Here is a 27,551-nt window from a genome sequence, read left to right as displayed (position 1 = left end):
GGAGCGATGCAGTTGTTCTCCGTGGACCGTAAGGTCTCTCAGCCCATCGAGGGTCACACGGCCGCGTTCGGACTTTATAAACTGGAGGGAAACCCGAACACTTCGACGCTCTTCTGCTTCGCCGTCAGAGGACAGGCTGGAGGAAAGGTGGCGGTTCACAGCTTTCTGAACTCATCAGCAGGTTTGTTTGGTGTTGTGAGGTTAAAGACGTGTTTGTGTCCTGCAGCTGCACATCATCGAGGTCGGTCAGCCTCAGACCGGGAACCAGCCGTTCACCAAGAAAGCAGTGGACGTGTTTTTCCCTCCTGAAGCACAGACGGACTTCCCCGTGGCCATGCAGGTTCAGCCGCCACCACACGATCACCTGATCACATGCAGAATGACGTAGCTCACGCTAACCTCGCTGTGTCTCTCTCAGATCGGGACGAAGCACGGCGTCATCTACCTCATCACTAAATACGGCTATTTCCACATGTATGATCTGGAGTCCGGCGTGTGTGTTTACATGAACCGCATCAGCGCTGAAACCATATTCGTCACGGCCGCTCATGAGAGCACGTCTGGAATCATCGGGGTCAATAAGAAGGGGCAGGTACACACATCCATCCATCCATCCATCATTCTATCATTCTATCCATCCATCCATCCATCATTCTATCATTCTAACATTCTATCCATCCATCCATCAATCATTCTATTGTTCTGTCTAACACTCCATCCATCCATCCACCATTCTATCTAACATTCTATCATTCATCCATCCATCCATTCATTGTTCTATTGTTCTGTCTAACATTTTATCCATCCATCTATCCTTCCATCGTTCTATCATTCTGTCTAACATTCTATCCATCCATCATCTATACGTTCATCGTTCTATCGTTCTGTCTTGCATGCTATCTATCCATCCATCAATCATTCTATCGTTCTGTCTAACATTCCATCCATCCATCCATCCATCCATCCATCCATCCATCCATCCATCCATCCATCCATCCATCCATCATTCTAACATTCTATCCATCCATCCATCCATCATTCTATTTTTCTAACATATTATCCATCCATCCATCCATCCATCCATCCATCCATCCATCAATCATTCTATCATTCTGTCTAACATTCCATCCATCCATCCATCCATCCATCGTTCTAACATTCTATCCATCCACCCATCCATTGTTCTGTCTAACATTCCATCCATCCATCCATCCATCCATCCATCCATCCATCATTCTATCATTCTATCCATCCATCCACCATTCTATCTAACATTCTATCATCCATCCATCCATCCATCCATCATTCTATTTTTCTGTCTAACATATTATCCATCCATCTATCCATCCATCCATCCATCCATTGTTCTATCGTTCTGTCTAACATTCTATCCATCCATCATCTATACATCCATCGTTCTATTGTTCTAACATTTTATCTATCATCCATCCATTCATCGTTCTATCGTTCTGTCTTGCATTCTATCCATCCATCCATCAATCATTCTATCAATCTGTCTAACATTCCATCCATCCATCCATCCATCCATCATTCTAACATTCTATCATCCATCCATCCATTCATTGTTCTATTGTTCTGTCTAACATTTTATCCATCCAGCCATCCATCATTCTGTTTTTCTGTCTAACATATTATCCATCCATCCATCCATTGTTCTGTCTAACATTCTATCATCCATTCATCCATCATTCTGTCTAACATTCTATCCATCCATCATCTATACATCCATCGTTCTATTGTTCTAACATTTTATCTATCATCCATCCATTCATTGTTCTTTCGTTCTGTCTTGCATTCTATCCATCTATCATTCTGTCGTTCTGTCTAACATTTTAACCATCCATCCATCCATCCATCCATCCATCCATCCATCCATCCATCCATCCATCCATCCATCCATCCATCCATCCATCCATCACTCTATCATTCTGTCTAACATTCCATCCATCCATCCATCTATCTATTATTCTGTCTAACATTCCATCTATCTATCTATCTATCTATCTATCTATCTATCTATCTATCTATCTATCTATCTATCTATCTATCTATCTATCTATCTATCTATCTATCTGTCTATCTCTGTCTGTTTGTCTGTCTGTCTGTCTGTCTATTTATTTATTTATTTGTTGTTTATATTCCTATTTCTATTTATTTATCTTTATATTTATTTCCTTATTTATCTTTTTATTTATTTGTTTGTTTATCTGTATCTATTTAAGTATTTATCTATTTATTTGTAATTCATTTGTTTGTTGGTTCAAGTGTAAATGATTTTATTCTGTGAGAAGAAAGAGAGTGGAGTGAGACATTAAACTAGTTTAACACAGTTATATATTAACGTCATTACATAAAAAATATTTGAACAGTCATTTATACAAAAGAGGATGCTCTAATTAACCAATGAGAGTCAAGTATTCTAAAGTTACAATTATAAGGGCGTCTAAAATAATAATAGCTAAATAAATGTATAACTTAATAAATATAAATACAATGTAAATATAATTATTTAAAAAAAACACTTTTGTTCCAGAAGTTTCATGTTCTGGAAAACAGTTTTCTGTCTAGTTACTCCACATGTTTCACGAATGTGTGTGTTTAGGTCCTGTCGGTGTGTGTTGAGGAGGAGAACATCGTGAATTACGTGACTAGTGTGCTGCAGAATCCCGAGCTGGCGTTACGGATGGCGTTACGCAGCGATCTTCCCGGAGCCGAGGAGCTCTTGACACACAAGTTCAACACGCTCTTCTCACAGGGCAGCTACACGGAGGCGGCCAAAGTCGCTGCATCAGCTCCCAAGGTACCCGAAAAACACACTCAGATCTCAAAACTGAGTGACACAAACACCACACAGAACGTTTGCTGTCATCTCTGAATCCTCTCTCCAAACGCTCAGGGTATCTTGCGTACGGCGGACACCATCCGCAGGTTCCAGGCGGTGCCGGCTCAGGGCAGCCAGGCGTCTCCGCTGCTGCAGTATTTCGGGGTTCTGCTGGACCGCGGGCAGCTGAATAAGCTGGAGTCGGTGGAGCTCTGCAGGCCGGTGCTGCAGCAGGGACGCACACAGCTCCTGGAGAAGTGGCTCAAGGGAGAGAAGGTGTGCTATTACGATTGGTTTTTCTCAGTTATTACTTATCTATTAATTTTTTACTATTTTTATTTCAATATATCTGTGCATTTCTGCAGTTTGTGGAATAAAGTTAGGTTTTGACAGTATTTTGAGAACAAAACAAAAGTAAGATTACGTTACGCTTTTGTGTTTTAATTAAATTATATTTAGGGGTTCATGCGTGTAGCTCTGAAACTCTATTGTAATAGACTATATTCACTGTTACTTCCTGGTTGTCGTTAAGCCAGCTCGGGCATTTCCAGTGAACTGTCATCTGTTCATTCTGTAGTCGCTGTACATCGACACAAAACCATCAATGGTTGACTTTTTAATGTTGTATTCATATTTTAATGCACTTATCACATATACTTAATTTGCCAATAAATCAGTTTTATTGACTGCAATAAAGACGAAGCTATTGGAAACATTTAAGAAATGCTGTCTGTAATTAGACACACACTCGTTATTTTTTCCAGCACTTCACTTCACATTGTCCTCATTGTAAAACCAAACGTTTAAAAATAGAAAACACTAATTTAAAAATAAAAAAGACAATAATTACCACTTTAACCAGCAGGTGGTGGCAAAGTAACATTTATTTGTGCATATATCAGCCATTTCCTCTAATCGTTTTTCACTTCGTTTTTGACTAAATATTAAACATTATACAATAACTTGGTTTAAAAATACATTTTGTCAATGTGAAGTATGAAGTACTCACAAAATGTCATGAAAAACAATAACTTTTCTTGTGAATGAATGACACAGAAAGCGAGCGCTGCTCTCTCTTTATAATCTCAAGATCAATGATTTCAGCACACTTGTGAAAACACAGATTTTATTCAATTAATCTAACTAAAGTGCACAATAAATATTTAATTTTTGAAGCTTTTTTTCACATAAAAGTGTAAAAACTAATGGTCACATTGAATTTAGGCGAGGAGGAACACTGACGTACGTTTTTATTTATTTATTTTTTATGCTGTTTTACGTTTGAATAACTAAATTAATGCTATGCATGACTATTTAAGTGACTATATTCTTTTTTTTACTACAGTATTACACTACTGATGCTCAACACACCAGCAAATGACTCTCACTGGAAGTTTCAAGCTGGCTTATATTAATGCAAAAATTTCTAAAGAACGCTCTGTGCATAATAGTCAATTGTTCAAATTTCAAAGGATCTGCATTCTCCACTAAAAATGATCGGGCAGACCAAAACGCAAGTCGTAGAGACTTGAAACTTTGAGGGCTGGTAGTACTCACACCATCTACAATGTCACCAAGGCTCGCCCTGACCTATTGCGGTCAAAAGTGCGAAATCGCTCATAACAACTCCTAAACTGTTAAGCATAGGCTCAAGTGTCTCATATCGTTGGAATCCTTGGCTCAAGACGGACAAAATGCATGTTGGACAAAACAATGGTTTTGTACATCTTTCTGGTGAAATTTTCAGGTATTTTTGGATTTTTCGAAAAACCTATTTTCACAAACGAGTCCTAGGTTTTTGGCAGGTCGAAACCAAACCAGTGCAAACCTAACCCTAACCCAGTGCAAGTTTGATTCACGGTCCCTAGGGGCCACCAAAACGTTCAAAGTTGGTTGAGCCGCTTTTACTAAAATGTTAATAACTCGTTAACAGAATGAGATATTTTCACCAAACTTGGCATAGCTATGTAAGAGCTCATTCTGTGGTCACGTGAAAAAGGACTTGGTGACTGGCCACTTGGTGGCGCTATAACAGGACAAAAAGTTAAAAAATGGCTATAGCTACTTAGTTCAATTGACTTGAAAATGGGCATGCAGTGTCTTTGTCCGAGGTGCAATGATTGTCTTTGAGGACATTGACGTATCTATTTACTTTACAAAACTCGCTGGGCCTGTTTGACTCACTGCCCTAGAGGCCTGTGAGAAATTCAAAAGAAGTCGGCCACCAGGGGGCACCATCGTGTTTTTCATGTGTATAAAGGATTTTTTGCACACACCCACGACATTCGTACCACATGGTAGAACTCCTCATTCTGAGCAACTTTGCCTCTAGGACCGCCTCTGTCCATTGAATCGTTCGTTAAATATTGGAGATTATTTCAAAAACCTACTTTGGCGAACTAGTCCTAGGTTTTTGGCTCAACAACCGATAAAAAGCTTTAAAAACCATATATTTCCTATAGTAAATTGCCAAAATGTTTTTTTCCATGATCTATCTATCTATTGTTCTATCTATCGTTCTGTCTTATTTATTTATTGCCTCGTTTAAAAAAGGAAGTAGGCTAATCAAATATACCTCTAGTGTTTTGAGAATAATTTTATTTTTATGCTTGAAATGTGCAATTGGTTGGAAATGGTTTGCAACACTTACTGAAAAACAACCAGCATTAATTTTAGTTTGTTTTAGTAATTTTGTTATGTGCTTTTTATCATTTTTATTTTTATATGTATTTCTATATAGATTTATTTCCCATTTTAGTTGTAATTTTGGTGCTTCAACTCATTTAGACAATGAAAGTTAAATTTTATTATATTTATATTTTATTTAATTTCAGCTTTTTTTCAAATACCGAAAATGTTTTTTATTGGTTCTAGTTTTAGTTAACAAAAACGTCTTTTTCCCATGATGCCCTGCAGCTGGAGTGTTCGGAGGAGTTGGGCGATCTGGTGAAGGCCGCTGACATCACTCTGGCCCTCAGCGTTTATCTCCGGGCGAATGTTCCTGCTAAAGTCATTCAGTGCTTTGCTGAGACCGGTCAATTCCAGAAGATAGTCCTCTATGCTAAGAAGGTACCAGCTTTCTTTTAAAGTGCCCCTATTATTCTAGTTTTGTTTTGGAGTCTCCTACAACAGGTTTACATTCATCCAAGATCAAAAAACACTTTTATATGTACTCATAATATCCACTGCAGCATCAGCTCTTTTCTCACAATGTCTCGATAAAGGATTTGGTCTCTCTAAACCCCGCCTTTCTGAGTGCCTACTCTGCTCTGATTGGTCAGATGATCCAGTGTGTTGTGGAATTATGCAAATTAGTTACAAACCTATGTAGGTTCAGCATAATAGAGGCACTTTAAAACACTCCATTATCTGTCTCTCCGCTTTGCTGTGAAGTAATTGACGTGTGTTGTTGTTTCGGGGCAGATGGGATATTCTCCAGACTGGGTGATGTTGTTGAGGAGTGTGATGAGATCCGGGCCTGATCAGGGGCTTCAGTTTGCTCAGATGCTGGTTCAGGATGAAGAACCGCTGGTGAACATCAGCCAGGTGACAAACTCCAGTTATTTCTAGAGCTCATTATCAAAATCCCCATATTCACCATCTAGACCTGAAATCTCAAGTTTCTCTCACTGTTCTCCACACTGTGATGATGCTAAATCTAATATATGTGTATGTTTCAGGTGGTTGATGTCTTCATGGAGAATAATCTAGTGCAGCAGTGTACTTCATTCCTATTGGACGCTCTGAAGAACAACAGGCCGGAGGAGGGGCCTCTACAGACACGCCTCCTGGAGATGAATCTCATTCACGCCCCTCAGGTGACCTGATCAAACTTTTATATGAATATTTTCATGTTTTAATTTCAATTTATTTATTTTTTTTAAACTTGGATCATCTAAGAACCAGTGTTATTTTAGGATTATTTAAATACTATAATAGTATTTATTACCTTTTATATTTCTATTTTCCGTTTTAATTTTAATTAATTAATTTTTTTTTTACTTGGATCATTTAAGAATGTGTATTATTTTAGTATTATTTATATAATAATATAGCATTTATTAATAATTATTATTATTTTTTATTTTAGTTTGTTTTAGTGTTTTTATTATGTTTTATTAGTCATTTTTATTATTATTTATTTTTTTTTAGCTTTAATTTGTTTTTATTTCTGTTTTTAGTAATTTTAATACTTCAACTTAAACTTATTTATTTCAGTTAGTTGCCAATGCAACATTTTTCATTGTCATTTTCAGTTTTTCCATCTATAATTTAAATTTATTTTTTTCTTTTATTTCAGCTTTATTTCAGTCAAAATGATTTAATAGTTAAAAATAATAACACTGCAGAGAATGAGCCATTTAATTTAAAAATTCATGGAATTTGATTAAGAAAATGTTCGGTTTATATGTGTTTTGAGATCAAAGTTTAGCTTAAAGTTGTTAATTTAGCTGTTTTTAGCCTTACTTAGCTCTTTAGGAGGGTTGTAAGAGCACACTGTGTTCAGAAAGTGAGAGAGAAACATGTCCATTTTGATTATCCAAAAACACTTCAAATGCACATCATAATGTCAACTTCTCAACTTGTTAGTAAGATTTCCAGCAGGATTGGATGGCAGCGATAAACCAAAACAGATGCACACCAAAAGCATCACATCAAGACATTTGTGTCTCTGAGCAGGGCCTGTTGTGTGTTCGCAGGTAGCAGATGCGATCCTGGGTAATCAGATGTTCACACACTACGACCGCGCTCACATCGCTCAGCTGTGTGAGAAAGCTGGTTTACTGCAGAGAGCGCTGGAGCATTACACCGACCCCTACGACATCAAACGAGCCATCGTACACACACACCTGCTCAACCCAGAGGTGTGTATGAGTGTGTGTGTGTGTGTGTGCTCTAAATAATTTTGTCTGTCAGAGTTGTATTGAACACTGTTTGTTCTCCTGGTTCTCTCTCAGTGGTTGGTGAATTTCTTTGGCGCTCTGTCTGTCGGCGACTCCATCGAGTGTTTAAGAGCCATGCTGGCTGCAAACCTCCGTCAAAACCTGCAGTTGAGCGTTCAGGTCGCGACCAAGTACCACGAGCAGCTGGGAACGCAAACGCTGGTGGAGCTTTTCGAGTCCTTTAAGAGTTATGAGGGTGAGACGCTCATGAACGTGCGTTTTTAAAGCTTTTTGGGGTCATGTAGTGTGTAATGGAGACGTTTATAAATGTGAGAGTTTTAAAGTTCAAAGTGCAGATAAATGGAGTAATTGTTTTCTAGAAGAAAGAAGCGACTGCCTGAATCGAGTCATTAGTAATTACAGACTGGACCAATCAGAGCAGAGCAGCTCTCAGGAAGGCGGGGTTTAGAGAGACCGAATCTTTGAACGAACCATTTCAAACAAGAGCTGATGCTACAGTGGATATTATGAGAAAATTAAAGTGTTTTTTGACCTTGGATGCATGTAAACCTGTTGTAGGAGACCTAATAGCATAATAGGGGCATATTAAAGATTCAATTGGGTTTTGTGAAATATTCCTTTGTCTCTTTCAGGTCTGTTTTATTTTCTGGGATCAATCGTGAACTTCAGTCAAGACCCTGATGTGCATTTCAAATACATTCAGGCCGCGTGTAAGACGGGTCAGATCAAAGAGGTGGAGCGCATCTGCCGCGAGAGCAACTGCTACGACGCCGAACGCGTCAAGAACTTCCTCAAGGTACAAGAGAGAGAAATGAAGCTCATCAATTCAATAAAATCCATCAGTAAATCCAGTTCATTTGTCTTCATATACTGTATGTGACTTTTTATTGTTTAACACAATAATAACAAAAGCATTAATATATAATCAAAACAAAGACTAATAAAAACAATGATAACTAAAATAACATTCAACATAATCTTACCTTTCAATTTTTTATTTATTAATTAATTTATTTTAAAGGATTAGTTCATTTCAGAATGAAAATTTCCTGATCATTTACTCTCCTCCATGTCATCCAAGATGTTCATGTCTTTCTTTCTTCAGTTGAAAAGAAATGAAGGTTTTTGAGGAAAACATTCCAGGATTTTTCTCCATATAGTGGACTTCACTGGGGTTCAACGGGTTTCAGTGCAGCTTCAAAGAGCTCTACATGATCCCAGACGAGGAATAAGAGTCTTATCTAGAGAAACAATCGCTCATTTTCTAAAAAAAATAAACATTATATACATTTTAACCACAAATGCTCGTCTTGCACTGCTCTGTGATGCGCCACACATTACGTAATCATGTTGGAAAGGTCATGCAAAAGAGATCTTATTTTCTCCTCCAACTTAAAAATCGCCCGTCATCGTTGTTTTACCTTTTTTGTAAAGGGTGTTTGACTTAGTCTTTGAACGTTCACTTTGTAAACACTGGATCGGTACTTCCGTATACGTCACGCGTGACCTTTCCAACGTGATTACGTAATGTGTGGAGCATCACAGAGCAGTGCAAAGACGAGCATTTGTGGTTAAAATGTATATAATGTTTATTTTTTTTAGAAAATGGCCGATGGTTTCTCTAGATGAGACTCTTATTCCTCGTCTGGGATCATGTAGAGCTCTTTGAAGCTGCACTGAAACTGACATTTCAACCCGTTGAACCCCAGTGAAGTCCACTATATGGAGAAAAATCCTGGAATGTTTTCCTCAGAAACCTTAATTTCTTTCCGACTGAAGAAAGAAAGACATGAACATCTTGGATGACATGGAGGAGAGTAAATGATCAGGAAATTTTAATTCTGAAGTGAACTAATCCTTTAAGTAATTGAATATATAAATAAATATCCAACATTAGCTTACATTTGCATTTTTTTTAAATTGATTATTAATTTATTTTAATTAATTGAATGAATTGAATTAATAACAATAAAATTAACTTAGAATTACATTTTTTGTTTAATTATTAACAGTTTTAATTAATTTAATAACTTGAATTAACAATAATATAAACATTCAGCATTTGCTTACATTTAGCATTTTTAATGTAATCTTTTACAGTTTAATTTAATTAATAACACTAACTATTATTATAAGTATTGTCTCACATTGCTTTGACTATATCAATTCATTATAATTCTGTTTGACGATGTAAATCAGTGTTGGGGAGTAGATAACTACTAAATTACATTTTTCAGTATTTTGACAGTAGCTCAGTTGCTTTTAAAACAGTGTAGCTCTTTCAGTAGCTAACTATTTTTTCCAGCAAGTAGCAGTGTAGCGCAAACAAAAGCTACACTCCGTTTTGTGATTTGACGATCTTGCAATGCACTGAAGCAGCACACCGTCGTCTTATTATTAGATCACAAACTAAAATCGTGCATTACCGCCATCTACTGTTCCATCAAACATCTTGCGTCTTTACAATTCATTGCTTTATTGCACTCTACAAATGTCTATTTTTGATTTTATGATGACACACCACAGTTTTGTAATGAACCTGAACGATCACTAACGTTGTGTTTTGCGCCATTGCTTTGGCAAAGCATTCTGTCAATCGAACAGAAAACTGTGATTTCAGTTGGTTTCAGAGCGAAGCGCACTGTGTTCATGTGACTCAAGCAGACATGATTCGCGTCTCAGAGCGGCTCCGTTCACAGTAAACACCGCGAGCTCCATCACTGCTTGTGCTGTGAGTTTTAACGTATATTTTTGACTCCAATTTAAGTTGCATACATTTTATTCTTGCATTGATGTGACATTTGTAGCAGTTTTGCACTTTGACAGTCAGTTTGATTAATGTATTTGAAATATACAATGCCATTGTAAAAAAAAAAGGAGTTTAAATGTAGCTAGCTACTTTTTGATAGTAACTTGTCGTGTAGCTAACTTCTTTAACTTGTAGCTTGTCAAACTACAGTTTCAGAGTAGCTTCCCCAACACTGGAGATATAGTAAATGCATCGAGATGGACTAGAGACGCATCAGATATTGATTTATATTTATTTTTAAGCAGGTTTTGAAGTGTTTTTCTGTCGTGTCATTGCACAGGAAGCCAAACTTACAGATCAGCTGCCTCTCATCATCGTGTGCGACCGCTTCGATTTCGTCCACGATCTCGTTCTGTACCTGTACCGCAACAGCCTGCAGAAATACATCGAGATCTACGTACAGAAGGTACGATGAAAGAAACACAAGCACAAACACCGTTAATGAATGATTTATCTGAGATATCCTCGTGTGCAGGTCAATCCCAGCCGGCTGCCGGTGGTGGTCGGTGGTCTGCTGGACGTCGACTGCTCTGAGGACACCATTAAGAGTCTGATCCTGGCCGTACGAGGAACTTTCAGCACTGACCAGCTGGTGGAGGAAGTGGAAAAAAGAAACCGGTATAACGGACCCAGTCCTGTCATTCCTTCTCAAGATTAAAACATGCATTTTCACATGAAAATTACTTTTTTATAGCAGTTTTACTTAGAAAGCCATTAGATGCATTGAATATTTATGATATTTAAACATATTTATAATATATTAAATATATATCATCATATAAAATATATATAATATAATATAACTTAGAATTATGAGTATTTAAACAGTTAAACAGTATTTAAATATAGTATTTAGATAAATTAGAAATTGTATATTACCAATGCATCATAAATATTCGATCACAACTCACAAATTAAAAACATCCCTTTATTATTTTTAGCTAGATAGATATATATACTGTATTTCTTGCATTTTACATTTTCAATCTACTTTATAAGATCTAAATCTACTACATAAAAATTTATATATTAATGTAAAATGAATCTACTATATCTAAAATATAAAAAATGTATATATCAGTATAAAATTAATGTACATATTAATATAAAATGGATGTACTATATCTAAAATATAAAAATGTATATGTTAATATAAAATGAATGTTCTATATGTAAAAAAATAAATAAATAAATAAATAAATATATATATATATATATATATATATATATATAAAACTTTTATATAAAATATGAAAGTGCATCCATTTTATATATATATATATATATATATATATATATATATATATATATATATATATATATATATATATATATATATAAAATGGATGCACTATATGAAAAATATAAAAATTCATATATTAATATAAAATGAATGTACTATGTCTAAAATATAAAAATGTATATATTAATATAAAATGAATCTAATATATCTAAAATATAAAATTGTATATATTAACATGAAATGTATGTAATATATCTAAAATATAAAAAATGTATATATTACTATAAAATGGATGTACTATATCTAAAATATAAAAATGTATATATTAATATAAAATGAATCTAATATATCTAAAATATAAAAATGCATATATTAATATAAAGTGAATGTAATATATCTAAAATATAAAATTGTATATATTAATATGAAATGAATCTAATATAGCTAAAATATAAAATTGTATATACTAATATAAAGTGAATTTACCAATATAAAATGTATATATTAATATAAAATGAATCTAATATATCTAAAATATAAAAATGCATATATTAATATAAAGTGAATTTACCAAATATAAAATGCATATATTAATATAAAGTAAATGTGATATATCTCAAATATAAAATTGTATATATTAATATGAAATGATTGTAATATATCTAAAATATAAAAAAAATTTATATTAATATAAAATGAATCTAATATATCTAAAATATAAAAATGCATATATTAATATAAAGTAAATGTAATATATCTAAAATATAAAATTGTATATATTAATATGAAATGAATCTAATATATCTAAAATATAAAAATGCATATATTAATATAAAGTGAATTTACCAAATATAAAATGTATATATTAATATAAAATGAATCTAATACATCTAAAATATAAAAATGCATATATTAATATAAAGTAAATGTAATATATCTAAAATATAAAATTGTATATATTAATATGAAATGAAACTAATATATCTAAAATATAAAAATTGATATATTAATATAAAATGAATGTAATATATCTAAAATATTAAATTGTATATATTAAATATAAAATGGATCTAATATATCTAAAATATAAAAATTTGTATGTTAATATAAAGTGAATTTACCAAATATAAAATGTATATATTAATATAAAATTAATGTACTGTCTAAAATATAAAAATACATATAAATTAATATAAATTAATCTACTAAATATAAAATATAAAATTGCATATATTGTTATAAAATGAATCTAATCTAAAATAAAAAAGGTATATATAAAATAAATCACTCTTTTAAGAGTTCAAAATTGCTCTTATTTCAGAGCAAATACATATCAAAAATCATAAGAGTCATCAGAAAGAAAATGTATTTATGTATTTATTTATTTTTAAATCTATATTACCCAGTCCTAATACATATATTGACTGGTTGTCTCCAGACTGAAGCTGCTCTTGTCCTGGCTGGAGTCTCGTGTTCAGGAGGGCTGTGAAGAACCTGCTACCCACAATGCCTTGGCGAAGATCTACATAGACAGTAACAACAGTCCTGAGCGCTTCCTCCGAGAGAACCTGCACTACGACAGCGTCACCGTGGGCCGTTACTGCGAGAAGAGAGACCCGCACCTGGCCTTCGTGGCCTATGAGAGAGGCCAGTGTGACCTGGAGCTCATACAGGTTCAGATCCATCCAGCAGGAAACTCTAGTGTTCTTTATAGTGTCCTTTATAACGCATAACTCTCTTGTAGGTGTGCAATGAAAACTCCTTGTTTAAAAGCGAGTCGCGGTACCTGGTGCGGCGGAAAGATCCAGATCTCTGGGCTGGGGTTTTGCTGGAGACGAACCCCTTCAGACGGCCACTGATCGACCAGGTAAGAGTCCCACCCCCAACATCAGCAAACGTCACCAGCATGTGATTATTTCACATAGTGATGATGAGGATTGTGCGCACAGGTGGTTCAGACCGCTCTACCTGAGACGCAGGATCCGGAGGAAGTGTCTGTGACGGTGAAGGCGTTTATGACGGCAGATCTGCCCAATGAGCTCATAGAGCTCCTGGAGAAGATAGTTCTGGAGAACTCCATATTTAGTGAACACAGGTCAGTCCACACAGGAAGTGACTAATGTTATGCTGGAGACAAACTGAAATTTGATGTAATGGTCACAATTAAATATATAATGAATAAAATACATAGCAAAAATATATTATACGTTAAATTAAATATTTGTGGTTTGAGAAATACTGACAAATTCCGAACTGACAGGAATATTATATTATATTATATTATATTATATTATATTATATTATATTATATTATATTATATTATATTATATTATATTATATTATATTATATTATATTATATTATATTATATTATATTATATTTTTGTATTCTTCATTTGTAGGTACCTTTGAATAAACGCATCTGCTAAATTAATAAATGTGAATATATTACGTTGCTATATTATGCTATGTATTTCATTATATTGAATTATGATTATTCACTTCGTTGTATTCCTCAGTTGTAAGTGCTGTAAAATAAAAGCATTTGCAAAATGAATAAATGTAAATATATTATTATATTATGTTGTTGATTATAATGGGACCAGTGTTTTGTTTTGTTTTGTTTTATTTTATTATTTTATTTTATTTTATAATGAATTTTATTCCTCATTTGTATGTGCTATGAATAAAAATATCTGCTAAATTAATCAATGTAAATATATTATTATATTATATTGTTGATAATAATGGGAACTTTTTTATTTATTTTATTTTATTATTTTATTTTATTTTATTTTATTTTATTTTATTTTATTTTATTTTATTTTATTTTATTTTATTTTATTTTATTTTATTTTATTTTATTTTATTTTATTTTATTTTATTTTATTTTGTTTTATTTTATTTTATTTTATTTTATTTTATAATGACTTTTATTCCCAATTTGTAAATGCTATGAATAAAAGCATCTGCTAAATGAATACAAGTAAATATATTATTATATTATATTATTGATTATAATGGGAGCAATATTTTTATTTTATTTTATTTTATTTTATTTTATTTTATTTTATTTTATTTTATTTTATTTTATTTTATTTTATTTTATTTTATTATCGTATTCCGCATTTGTATGTGCTATGAATAAAAACATCTGCTAAATGAATAAATGTAAATATATTATTATATTATATTGTTGATAATAATGGGAACTTTTATTTTATTTTATTTTATTTTATTTTATAATGAATTTTATTCCTCATTTGTATGTGCTATGAATAAAAATATCTGCTAAATTAATCAATGTAAATATATTATTATATTATATTGTTGATAATAATGGGAACTTTTTTATTTATTATTTTATTATTTTATTTTATTTTATTTTATTTTATTTTATTTTATTTTATTTTATTTTATTTTATTTTATTTTATTTTATTTTATTTTATTTTATTTTATAATGACTTTTATTCCCAATTTGTAAATGCTATGAATAAAAGCATCTGCTAAATGAATACAAGTAAATATATTATTATATTATATTATTGATTATAATGGGAGCAATATTTTTATTTTATTTTATTTTATTTTATTTTATTTTATTTTATTTTATTTTATTTTATTTTATTTTATTTTATTTTATTTTATTTTATTTTATTTTATTTTATTTTATTTTATTTTATTATCGTATTCCGCATTTGTATGTGCTATGAATAAAAACATCTGCTAAATGAATAAATGTAAATATATTATTATATTATATTGTTGATAATAATGGGAACTTTTATTTTATTTTATTTTATTTTATTAGATAATGACTTTTATTCCTAAGTTGTAATTGCTATGTATATAAGCATCTGCTAAATTAATAAATGTAAATATATTTTTATATTATATTGTTCAATATAATTGGAGCAATATTTTTATTTTATTTTATGACTTTTATTCCTAATTTGTATGTGCTATGAATAAAAGCATCTGCTAAATGAATACATGTAAATATATTATTATATTATATTGTTGATTATAATAGGAGCAATATTTTATTTTATTTTATTTTATTTTATTTTATTTTATTTTATTTATTTTGTAATGACTTTTATTCCTCATTTGTTTTTATTTGATTTTATTTTATTTTATGTAAAAAAGTATAATGACTTGTGTTCATTTAGCAGATGCTTTTATGCAAAGCTGCTTACAAATAAGGAACACATGTAAATATTGTAAAGCATATTATATTATTAAAATGTGTCTTTATGCATCAGAAACCTGCAGAACCTGCTGATACTGACGGCCATAAAAGCGGACCGTACGCGGGTCATGGAGTACATCAACCGTCTGGACAATTACGACGCTCCTGACATCGCTAACATCGCCATCAGCAACGAGCTGTATGAAGAGGCGTTCTCCATCTTCAAGAAGTTTGACGTCAACACCTCAGCGATACAGGTACACAGCGATACACTGTCACACAGACACACAAGCGTCTGGATCGACGTTATGTTTGGTGTTGCGCACAGGTTCTGATCGAGCACATCGGGAATCTGGACCGGGCGTATGAGTTTGCGGAGCGCTGCGGCGAGAGCTCGGTGTGGAGTCAGCTCGCTCAGGCTCAGCTTCAGCGGGCTCTGGTCAAAGAGGCCATCGACTCTTACATCAAAGCAGGAGAACCGTCGGCGTACATGGAGGTGGTTGATGCCGCCAGTAAAAACGGTGAGAGATGATCTGTCCTAAAAACACCTTAAAGCATGAAACTGAAGCTGTGACAGTCTTTTCTTCCCTATTGTGAAGTAATAATATAATATAATATCTGTTTTAATAGGTAACTGGGAGGATTTGGTGAAGTTTCTTCAAATGGCGAGAAAGAAAGCCAGAGAGTCTTACATCGAGACGGAGCTCATCTTCGCTCTGGCTAAAACAAACCGTCTCACAGAGCTGGAGGACTTTATCAACGGCCCCAACAATGCTCACATACAACAAGTACCTAATTTACACATGCAATCTAGTGATGCACCAAAATAAAAGTTCTTGAAACAGAAAATGAGTTTTTGTTTGCAATAACTAGCCTATAAACATGATTTTAACATTATCCTGTTTCTCGGTCAGAATCTCATTAAAAATGTTTTTATATATAAGTAATAATATTTATAATCATAACATACAGTATGAAAAATAAATATGTAATACATTTTTCTGTAGTAATATTAAATATATTTGCATTAAATTATATTATAATTATATTATATCAAAATTATAATATATTAAAGTATATATATATATATATATATATATATATATATATATATATATATATATATATATATATATATATATTGTTGGTAAATATAAATCTATGATATGTTATTATCAAATATAAAGTATTAAATACATCTCCAGTAATACATATGAACATGATCATATTTCTTGTTTATCATGCCATCACACACTGTTTAAAGTATAAGTAATAATATCTGAATTAATAACAAACATATTAAATATATATTAAGTAATATTAATTAATATTACAGTATATATTTATATTTATTTAAAAAAATATATAATAAATTTATATGTAGTAATATTAAATAATTTTATTACATAATTTTAATATTAAATAAACATATTTTATATTAATAAGTAATATTAAATATATTTACAATTGTATTATAACAATATTATATCATAAAATTGTATATATATATATATATATATATATATATATATATATATATATATATATATATATATATATATATATATATACACACACACTGTTTAAAGTAACAGTAATATCTGAATTAATAAGTAAGAAACAAATTCAATATTTCTTTATTAATATTAGGTAATATTACAGTACGGTATATATATTTTTATTTATAATAAATATATAATAATACATTTATCTGTTGTAATATTAAATATATGTATATTAAATTATATTATAATTATATTATATCATAAACTATAATATATTGAAGTACATATATATATATACATCTATAGTAACATATATAAACATTATCATACTTCTTGTTTAGGATGCCATTACACACTATTTAAATTGAAAGTAATAAGATCTTAAATTATGTTATAATTATATCATAAATTATAATATATTAAAGTACATATATATATATATACAGTACAGTCCAAAAGTTTGGAACCACCAAGATTTTTTATATTTTTAAAAGAAGTTTCATCTGCTCACCAAGGCTACATTTACTTAATTAAAAATACAGTAAAAACAGTAATATTGTGAAATATTATTACAATTTAAAATAACTGTGTACTATTTAAATATATTTGACAAAGTAATTTATTCCTGTGATCAAAGCTGAATTTTCAGCATCATTACTCCAGTCTTCAGTGTCACATGATCCTTCAGAAATCATTCTAATATGCTGATCTGCTGCTCAAGAAACATTTAATGTGTACAATTGTACAAAATATTTGTGCACAATATTTTTTTTCAGGATTATTTGATGAATATATATATATAATATATAGTATATGCTACAGAAGCTTTGTATTTCAGATAAATGCTGCTCTTTTGAACTTTCTATTCATCAAGGAATCCTGAAAAAAAAAGTACACAACTGTTTTCAACATTGAAAATAATCATAAATGTTTCTTGAGCAGCAGATCAGCATATCAGAATGATTTCTGAAGGATCATGTGACACTGAAGACTGGAGTAACGATGCTGACAATTCAGCTTTGATCACAGGAATAAATTACTTTGTCAAATATATTTAAATAGTACACAGTTATTTTAAATTGTAATAATATTTCACAATATTACTGTTTTTTACTGTATTTTTAATTAAATAAATGTAGCCTTGGTGAGCAGACGAAACTTCTTTCAAACTTTCCAAACTTTTGGACTGTACTATATATATATATATATATATATATATATATATATATATATATATATATATATAATTTTTAAAATGAAATATAAATGTATATAAAACATTTATCTGTAGTAATATTACAAATATTTACATTAATTATATTATAATTATATCATAAATTTATAATATAATAAAGTATACATATATTATATAAAATAAGACCTACTTTTCTCTATGTATTATCTACATATTGTCCATCTATTATTCTATTATATCTTGAAACTCAACATTATTGTACACATATAATCACAATAGCCGAGCGTGTACTTTGAGATCTATCAGTTGAGAGCATCACATGTATTATCATCAGTGTGTTCAGTAACGTGTTTCTCTCTGTAGGTTGGCGAGAGGTGTTATGAAGAGTGCATGTTTGAAGCCGCCCGTCTGCTCTTTAATAACGTGTCTAATTTCGCTCGTCTGGCGTCCACGCTCGTTCACCTCGGAGAGTTTCAGGCGGCCGTTGACAGCGCACGCAAGGCCAGCTGCACACGCACCTGGAAAGAGGTGAGATTGTCACAAAAGATGGCGTGAAAAGGAAGTTGCGCTATTATTTTCTTCCCATATTGCCATATATCCCAGCCTGTTCTCACTGAAGTCACTATACATCGTTTACTTTGGTGTTAGGTGTGTTTTGCGTGTGTGGATGGAGAGGAGTTCCGGTTAGCGCAGATCTCCGGCCTTCACATCGTCACTCATGCTGATGAACTGGAGGAACTCATTAACTACTATCAGGTGAACGACCTTCATCACAATCTCCGTCAGTCTGGATCACATCGGTGCAGGTTTCTTGACGTCTTCTCTCTGTCTGTCTCAGGATCGTGGGTATTTCGAGGAGCTGATCGTGCTGTTGGAGGCGGCGTTAGGGCTGGAGCGCGCTCACATGGGCATGTTCACGGAGCTGGCCATCCTCTACTCCAAATACAAACCCCAGAGGATGAGAGAACATCTGGAGCTCTTCTGGTCTCGAGTCAACATCCCTAAGGTATGTTCTCTCTGACGCGCTTCTCAAAGCGTGAGCTGAAAAAATAGTCGTGTAGCTGAAATATTAGAGCAAGATTATGAGTTTGATTCCCATGAACTGATCAAATGGAAACCTTGAATGCAATCCAAGTCACTTTGGATAAATGCATAAATTAAAAAACTTTCAAAGCAATACTTTCAAAATGCTAATTAGTATCCAGACATCACATCAGCACATTTTTGTATTTTTTTTTTTGGAAATTTCTTATTTGTTTCTTTTTTGTGATTTAATATTGCACTAGATCAGTGGTTCCCAAACTGGGGTACGTGAGTTGACAAAAGGGGGTACGCGAACAAATGCTGAGTAGTTCATTTAATTCTAAATTAAAATAATATTAAAATCGAGCATGTATTTCTAACTGCCAAAATGCTGTAAATCCAGTACATTTAATCAGATTACCTCATCATTTGCAGTCAAAAATGACTGTATCCACACAAGCAGCATGCATATGATAGATTGCGTGCCAAATCTGCTGCCTTAAATCGCGCTAAATTACTGTCATTCTCGACAATGCACCTTTGTAAAAGTTGGGATTTAGCACTTACTCGCCTGAAGAACAAATATAGACACAGATAATCGATTAATTTCGATTTAAAACTCAAACTTTCTTCGATACAAAAACATACCTTGTGTGAGTTCTCGTATTTAATGATGAGCAAGAATGCAATTGTTCCCAAATATCCACATGACTGCAAACGTGACATTATTATACAACAGGTCAAAAAACAAAACGTACATTTTAAACACAGTACTGTCATATTTACTCTATTTTGCAATGAAATAATAGTTCTAACGACCACAGCAGAACTACAACACATCGTCTGTTTCGCGAACAATTCTGCAGCTTTGAACGAATCATGAGTCAATGATTCATACACAGACACTTGTTCGTTACTAAATGAATGATTCAATGACTCACTCATAAAACAGTGATTCGCTGCCACCTACTGGCGGTTTTAGTTTAATATTTAAAAGTTTTACCATTGCATATTTCTCTATTGAACATTTTTATTTAAAACATTATTTTCTAAAGTTATTCATAAAGGTAAAAATTTGCACTGGAAAATCAATTTAGGGGGCAAATATTGCTTAAAGGTGCCATTGAATGTTTTTTTATAAGATGTAATATAAGTCTAAGGTGTCCCCTGAATGTGTCTGTGAAGTTTCAGCTCAAAATACCCCATAGATTTTTTTTTATACATTTTTTGGCCTAATTAGAAATGCGCCGATTCAGGTTGCGGTCCCTTTAAATTGCGTGCTCTCCGACCCCGGAGCTTGCGCTTGCCTTAAACAGCGCATAAACAAAGTTTACAGCTAATATAACCCTCAAAATGGATCTTTACAAAGTGTTCATCATGCAACATGTCTAATCGCGTAAGTACAGTGTTTATTTTTATGTTTACATTTGATTCTGAATGAATTTGAGGCTGTGCTCTGTGGCTAACGGCTAATGCTACACTGTTGGAGAAATTTATAAAGAATGAAGTTGTGTTTATGAATTATACAGACTGCAAGTGTTTAAAAATGAAAATAACGTCAGTCTTGTCTCCATGAATACAGTAAGAAACTATGGTAACTTTAACCACATTTAACAGTACATTAGCAACATGGTAACGAAACATTTAGAAAGACAATTTACAAATATCACTAAAAATATCATGATATCATGGATCATGTCAGTTATTATTGCTCCATCTGCCATTTTTCACTATTGTTCTTGCTTGCTTACCTAGTCTGATGATTCAGCTGTGCACAGATCCAGACGTTAATACTGGCTGCCCTTGTCTAATGCCTTGAACATGGGCTGGCATATGCAAATATTGGGGTCATACATATTAATGATCCAGACTGTTACGTAACAGATGGTGTTATGTTGAGATCCGCCTGTTCTCTGTTCTTCGGATGTCTTTTAAACAAATGAGATTTACATAAGAAGTAGGAAACAATGGAGTTTGAGACTCACTGTATGTTATTCCCATGTACTGAAGTCTTGTTATTCAACAGTGCCAAGATAAATTAAATTTTTAATTCTAGGGCACCTTTACTGGTAAAGATGTGACAAAAAAAAAACATTACAAATGAATAACACAGTTGCAAACAAAACGTACAACCATAATCAAAGTACTCTCTCAATATTCAAAGTGCAATTAGAGACCAAATTTTTCTTCAATCATGATTCAGAGCTGAGAGATGATTATAACCACACAGCCCGGCCTGAGATCGCTTTCATATTTAGAGATATTTACATGCATCAGAGAGCCGCTTTCAAAATGCGAGGTATTGAAATCGTGTTTGAATGCGCGTTCGCGTTTTACTTTCGCTTTCTATTTTTCAATAGCTTACTCTGAATAGAGAGCAGACATTTGTCCTATGCTTTTAGGCTCTGTTGTGCAACGAATGCGCCACCATGGTCTTGTCGGGCATCTCGTCACTCTCGTCACATGATCAGTGAACTCTGATTCCTGCTGCACTATGTACTGCTCATGTTAGATGAGCTGGATTGGTTTGAAGCGACCGTTATCCAACTGAATTCAATTATTTTTATTTCTATAAAAAGCAAAAATGACAGTGGAGGCGTAATGTAAACGTAGCAGTGGCATATTCTGTCCTAATTTCACCCTCACACTCCGTCATGGCAGTAACTCGAGACAGCTTTTCACCTCGACGAGATATATATTCGCCTGATATATATCAGCCTGGATTACACCTGGACCAGATGTGGGCCGACACTATGTTGCTGTCAGGGAGTGTTGGTTGATCTGGTGATTTATTCTGTTGAAGTTTTGTGGCATGACATAAAATACAAGAAATTACTTTTAACTACATCTCTGTTTTTGTTAATCACAACATTTGCAATGATTAAGACAATGAATTGTGTTGGGAAGTCATGCTTTGTGTACTTCATGTCAGCTGTGTTTATGATTTGCTGTCTTGTGATTGGTCAGGTGTTACGAGCGGCTGAACAGGCCCATCTGTGGGCGGAGCTTGTGCTCCTGTATGATAAATACGAGGAGTATGACAACGCCATCTTGACGATGATGACGCACCCCACAGACGCCTGGAGAGACGCTTCCTTCAAAGAGCTCATCAGCAAGGTGATGCATAAAATAATCCTGCAGATCAAATAACAGCAACGTCACGGTCATGTGTTTGAATTCCAGGGAATGTAAAAAATGTATAGATTGAAGAGCTGTAGAATCTGATGAGAAATGCTTGAGTTGTTTGAAGCATGCATTGAGCTGATTGCAGTTTGAGACATTGAGATCTCTACTGAAACTCTAGAGGAGACACATCTGAGAAACTTTACTTATAGGGTCTATGGGGTCTTTTTAGACCCCAAACAACATTTTCTAAAAATTAAAATAAATGTTCTCTTTTTCCAAGTGACTTGAAACTTTATACAGTTGTTAACACTCTCTAGATCTACAAATAAAAAAAAATTTGGAGTGATATCATGTTTTTATGTTAGTGTAAAAAAAAAAGTCACACTCAGGGTCTTTGGGGTCTCCAGAGACCCCAGGAAACAAAATGTAATTTTTAAGAAAATAATTGTTTTTTTAAAAAAAACAAAAAAACAAATGTAATTTTACTCTGTTTATTAATGTTTTTACTTCATATCTGTGCAGTTTTTGGAGGATTTATCATATTTCTTTAATTTATATAAATAAATAAATATTTTATTGAGTAGATTTTTATGTAAAATTCACTTTATAAAAGACCCACATTTCTAACTTTCATTCATGGGGATAACATGGATAATTTGACATGGTTTAGTGTAAGATTTTTGCCCATCTTTTGGAAAATGCAGTTTTAAAAGTAAGAAAAATAATCACTTTATCCAGTAGATGGCAGCAGAGCTCCACTATTTGCTATTTGACTGACTGAAAGACATCTTTTCACAAGTATTTTTCAGTTCGATTCATATCTAAATATTATGACATCACAATTATAACAATAAAAGTTACTTTTTGCTTTTTTGTACTGAAAAAAATAAGTTTTTCAATAATGTTGATTTTGAGGATGAATTTTGTCCATTTTCTCATCATAATGTAACAATATTGAAAAATTTGGTTTACTGATTTACTGATTTTTTTCAGTAAAAAAAATGCTAAACTTTGACAAAAAGTAGCTTTTATTGTTATAATTGTGATTTAATAATATTTATATATGAATCCAACTGAAAAAACTTGTGAAAAGATGTTTTTCAGTCAGTCAAATAGCAAATAGTGGAGCTCTGCTGCCATCTACTGGATAAAGTGATTATTTTTCTTACTTTTAAAACTGCATTTTCCAAAAGCTGGGCAAAAATCTCACACTAAACCATGTCAGATTATCCATGTTATCCCCATGAATGAAAGTTAGAAATGCGGGTCTTTTATAAAGTGAATTATATCATAAAAAGCTGTTTTTGTGTAAAAACGTATTTAAATTTTTTTTTATTTCTTTATATAAATGTAAAAAAATATGATAAATCCTCCAAAAACTGCACAAATGTGGAGTAAAAACATAAAAAAAACCCCATTTGTTTAAAAAAATATACATTTTGTTATAAAATTACATTTTGCTGCCTGGTGTCCCTGAGTGTACTTCCCAAACGAGGAGTGCACAAGGGCTAGAGGAGACACATCTGAGCTTTTGTTTGTGTCTGTGATCTTTATAATTGTGTATTTTTCTTCTGTTCACTCGTCTCTCTCATGAAGGTGGCGAATGTGGAGCTGTATTATAAATCTCTGCAGTTTTATTTGGACTATAAACCGCTGCTTCTCAATGATCTGCTGTCTGTTCTCGCTCCTCGACTGGACCACGGCAGAGCCGTCAGCTACTTCAGCAAGGTACGTGAGTGTGTGTGTGTGTGTGTGTGTGTGTGTGTGTGTGTGTGTGTGTGTGTGTGTGTGTGTGTGTGTTTGAGTGTGTGTGTGTGTGTGTGTGTGTGTGTGTGTGTTTGAGTGTGTGTGTGTACAGTATACACACAGTAGTGGCCATAAGTGAAGTACAGCCTAGAAAAAATTGACATCTTCACCTTTATTCAAATATTATTAAAGATTTTTTAAGCATATTGCGTAGTTGTGCTTGCAATTGATTGTTTTATTTGTGATTGTAACGCAATGAAACATGGCAGATTGTGGGACATAATTTTTGGCGAGGCTGTCATACTAAGAATTTATGAACAGATGCAAAAACAAGAGAGAACCAATGCAATATTAATAACTGATGATGCTGTAGTCAGTGATTGCTTTTTCCCCAAAAAAACATTTTTTACATGAATAATGCCTTTACCAAGTTTAATGTTTTGTTCTTCCCTCATATCTAAAATATTTTTAAAAATATATAAAGTATTTTACTCATATGTTGGTTGAATCAAACTTGTAGAGTCATGAAATATATATATGTGTATTTATATGTTTGTGTTTATATATATATATATATATATATATATATGCATGCTGTGTTATTTTAGTATTATTTATGTTATTGAATTATTATTTTGAATTACTTTTAAGTTAAAAAAAAGTTAAACATAAATCATTTTAATTTTAGTTTATCTTTTAGTAATTTTACTTGAGCTTTTGTCATTTTTAATATTTCTATTTTGCTTTCATTTAATTTTAATAAGTAACTTTAGTAGTATTTCAACTTGTTTTATTTCAGTTCCTAAGGCAGCGTTTCTGATTTTCATTTAAGTTTTTCATGAAATATTTATATTTTATTTTATTTCAGCTTTATTTCTGTTAACAGAACATTTCAGCTTTATTTTCTGTTTATTTCTGTGTTTGCAGGTGAATCAGTTGCGGCTGGTGAAACCGTACCTCAGATCAGTGCAGATCCACAATAACAGAGCCGTGAACGAAGCGCTCAACAACCTGCTGACGGAGGAGGAGGACTATCAGGTACATGTTCTTCATCTCTTTGACATACAGCAGTGAAAATGATCTGAAGCGTGTTCCTCTGCCGTCCTCAGGGTTTGCGCGCCTCCATCGACGCGTACGATAACTTCGACTCCATCGGTTTGGCTCAGAGGCTGGAGACACACGAGCTCATTGAGTTCAGACGCATCGCTGCGTATCTCTACAAGAGCAACCAGCGCTGGGCCCAGAGCATCCAGCTGTGCAAGAAAGACAAGCTTTACAAGGTACAAACACAGTCACATCACTCCCACAGGGAATTATATATATACATGGAAAATGATTGTGTGTGTGTGCTATTTTTATATTTCAAAATTTTATTTAAATTTTGCATTTTGCTGTGTTTTTGTCATTTTTATAAGTTTTAGTTTTTCATAAATATGTCTATATGTTTTTTATTCATTTTTATTTCAGTTAAACTAAATGAAAATTAGAAATGTTGCTTTGCCAACTAGCTGAAATAAAACAAGTTTAATTTTAAGCAATGCATTTTTTGTGGTTTTAATTTTAGTTTCAGTTAACTGTAATAACTATTTCTCTCTAAAGCAAAACAAAAACAAATAAACATACAAACAAGAACATATATAAAATGCATTCATATATATATTTATATTTCTCTCTCTCTCTCTCTCTCTCTCTCTCTCTCTCTATATATATATATATATATATATATATATATGCACATTTATACTTTTAATTGATATTATACATATTAATGCTGCAATACACTAGGTTTTATGATTATTAATTTCATTATTATTTTATTTTTATTGTTATTTATTTGTTTAGTCTTTTATATTTTATTAAATATTTTTTTAATAATTATATTAATGATCATTTAAATAATAAATTAAATTCCATCATCCACCATCTTTTTTTTGCTTTGTGACTATAGATCAATAATTTACTCAGAAATGAAAATTCTGTCTTCATTAATAATTTTTAAAATTTATTCTCATTCAAATTTGCTTTTTTTATGGTTTGTTTTCATTAAAAAATGTTCAATTAATTTAGTGACTATTTTCCATTCTCTTCTTGTTCTTTTTGTGCTTGTAAAGGAATAATTCACCCAAAAAGTCTTTATTAATGATTTTTTTTAAATAATAATGTTTAATTTAAAAAAATGTGCATGTAATTTAGTTACTTTAAAAAATATATATATATTCATAAATAAATGTGCAACTAATTTAATGACTATTTCTGACCTTTTTTTGTATAATTATATCATCATTTACTTCAAAACTATATGACTTTCTTTTTTTTTAACAGAATTGTAGGTAAAACTTCAGTATAGGGAACACACATTCACTACTAACTACAACTTTTGTCTCAATAAACTCCTCATTTACAGCTTATTAATAGTTTAGGTATTGGGATTAAGGGATGTAGAATAAGCAGAATAAGGCATTAAAACGTGCTTTATAAGTACTAATATGCAAGCTAAGAAGCAACTAGTTAAAAGTGAGAATTATTCCCTGTACTTAAGTGTTACCAAATTTTATTTAACCATAATTATCCCAGCATTTATGTCCGAACGTGACACATTTCCCCGTGTGTGTCTGTGTCAGGATGCGATGCAGTTCGCGGCCGAGTCTCAGGACGGCGCTCAGGCTCAGGATCTCTTGCGCTGGTTTGTTGAAGAGGGGAAGCGGGAGTGTTTCGCCGCGTGTCTCTTCAGCTCGTATGATCTTCTGGCTCCTGACGTGGTCTTAGAGCTGGCCTGGAGACACGGCCTCATGGATTCAGCCATGCCTTACTTCATTCAGGTGATGAGGGAGTACCTGAGCAAGGTGCGTATGAGACACAAACACACCGTCTCAAACCCAGATGGAACATCCTTAACGGCTCATATACTTTTATTGTAAGTCCACTCACTGTATAACATTAGTCAAGGTGTTTTTATTACTGAACA

General features: G+C 32.4%; 1 protein-coding gene across 5 annotated transcripts in view; it reads left to right on the top strand.

Annotated features, from left to right (window-relative positions):
* The window catches only part of cltcl1 (clathrin, heavy chain-like 1), a 47,257-nt gene that overhangs the window by 13,826 nt on the left and 5,880 nt on the right, over nt 1-27,551 (top strand). For all 5 annotated transcript variants that reach the window (XM_067394293.1, XM_067394292.1, XM_067394297.1 and 2 more), the window contains exons 4-30: nt 1-147; nt 227-340; nt 419-592; nt 2,624-2,821; nt 2,918-3,118; nt 5,759-5,911; nt 6,266-6,388; nt 6,523-6,660; nt 7,543-7,707; nt 7,801-7,981; nt 8,379-8,542; nt 10,836-10,961; nt 11,031-11,173; nt 13,237-13,471; nt 13,543-13,665; nt 13,748-13,893; nt 16,065-16,248; nt 16,320-16,512; nt 16,622-16,779; nt 19,055-19,219; nt 19,340-19,447; nt 19,530-19,697; nt 22,682-22,831; nt 24,437-24,568; nt 25,514-25,624; nt 25,696-25,866; nt 27,208-27,429. The exon at nt 1-147 is cut by the window's left edge and continues 15 nt beyond it. In XM_067394293.1, the coding sequence (XP_067250394.1) occupies nt 1-147; nt 227-340; nt 419-592; nt 2,624-2,821; nt 2,918-3,118; nt 5,759-5,911; nt 6,266-6,388; nt 6,523-6,660; nt 7,543-7,707; nt 7,801-7,981; nt 8,379-8,542; nt 10,836-10,961; nt 11,031-11,173; nt 13,237-13,471; nt 13,543-13,665; nt 13,748-13,893; nt 16,065-16,248; nt 16,320-16,512; nt 16,622-16,779; nt 19,055-19,219; nt 19,340-19,447; nt 19,530-19,697; nt 22,682-22,831; nt 24,437-24,568; nt 25,514-25,624; nt 25,696-25,866; nt 27,208-27,429 (4,293 nt within the window). The remainder of the gene's footprint in view (nt 148-226; nt 341-418; nt 593-2,623; nt 2,822-2,917; nt 3,119-5,758; nt 5,912-6,265; nt 6,389-6,522; nt 6,661-7,542; nt 7,708-7,800; nt 7,982-8,378; nt 8,543-10,835; nt 10,962-11,030; nt 11,174-13,236; nt 13,472-13,542; nt 13,666-13,747; nt 13,894-16,064; nt 16,249-16,319; nt 16,513-16,621; nt 16,780-19,054; nt 19,220-19,339; nt 19,448-19,529; nt 19,698-22,681; nt 22,832-24,436; nt 24,569-25,513; nt 25,625-25,695; nt 25,867-27,207; nt 27,430-27,551) is intronic.

The sequence above is a fragment of the Chanodichthys erythropterus genome, chromosome 9, assembly GCF_024489055.1.
Source record: "Chanodichthys erythropterus isolate Z2021 chromosome 9, ASM2448905v1, whole genome shotgun sequence".
Lineage (NCBI taxonomy): Eukaryota > Metazoa > Chordata > Actinopteri > Cypriniformes > Xenocyprididae > Chanodichthys > Chanodichthys erythropterus.
The sequence above is the reverse complement of the archived record's forward strand: the minus strand, read 5'-3'. Positions and strand labels throughout refer to the sequence as shown.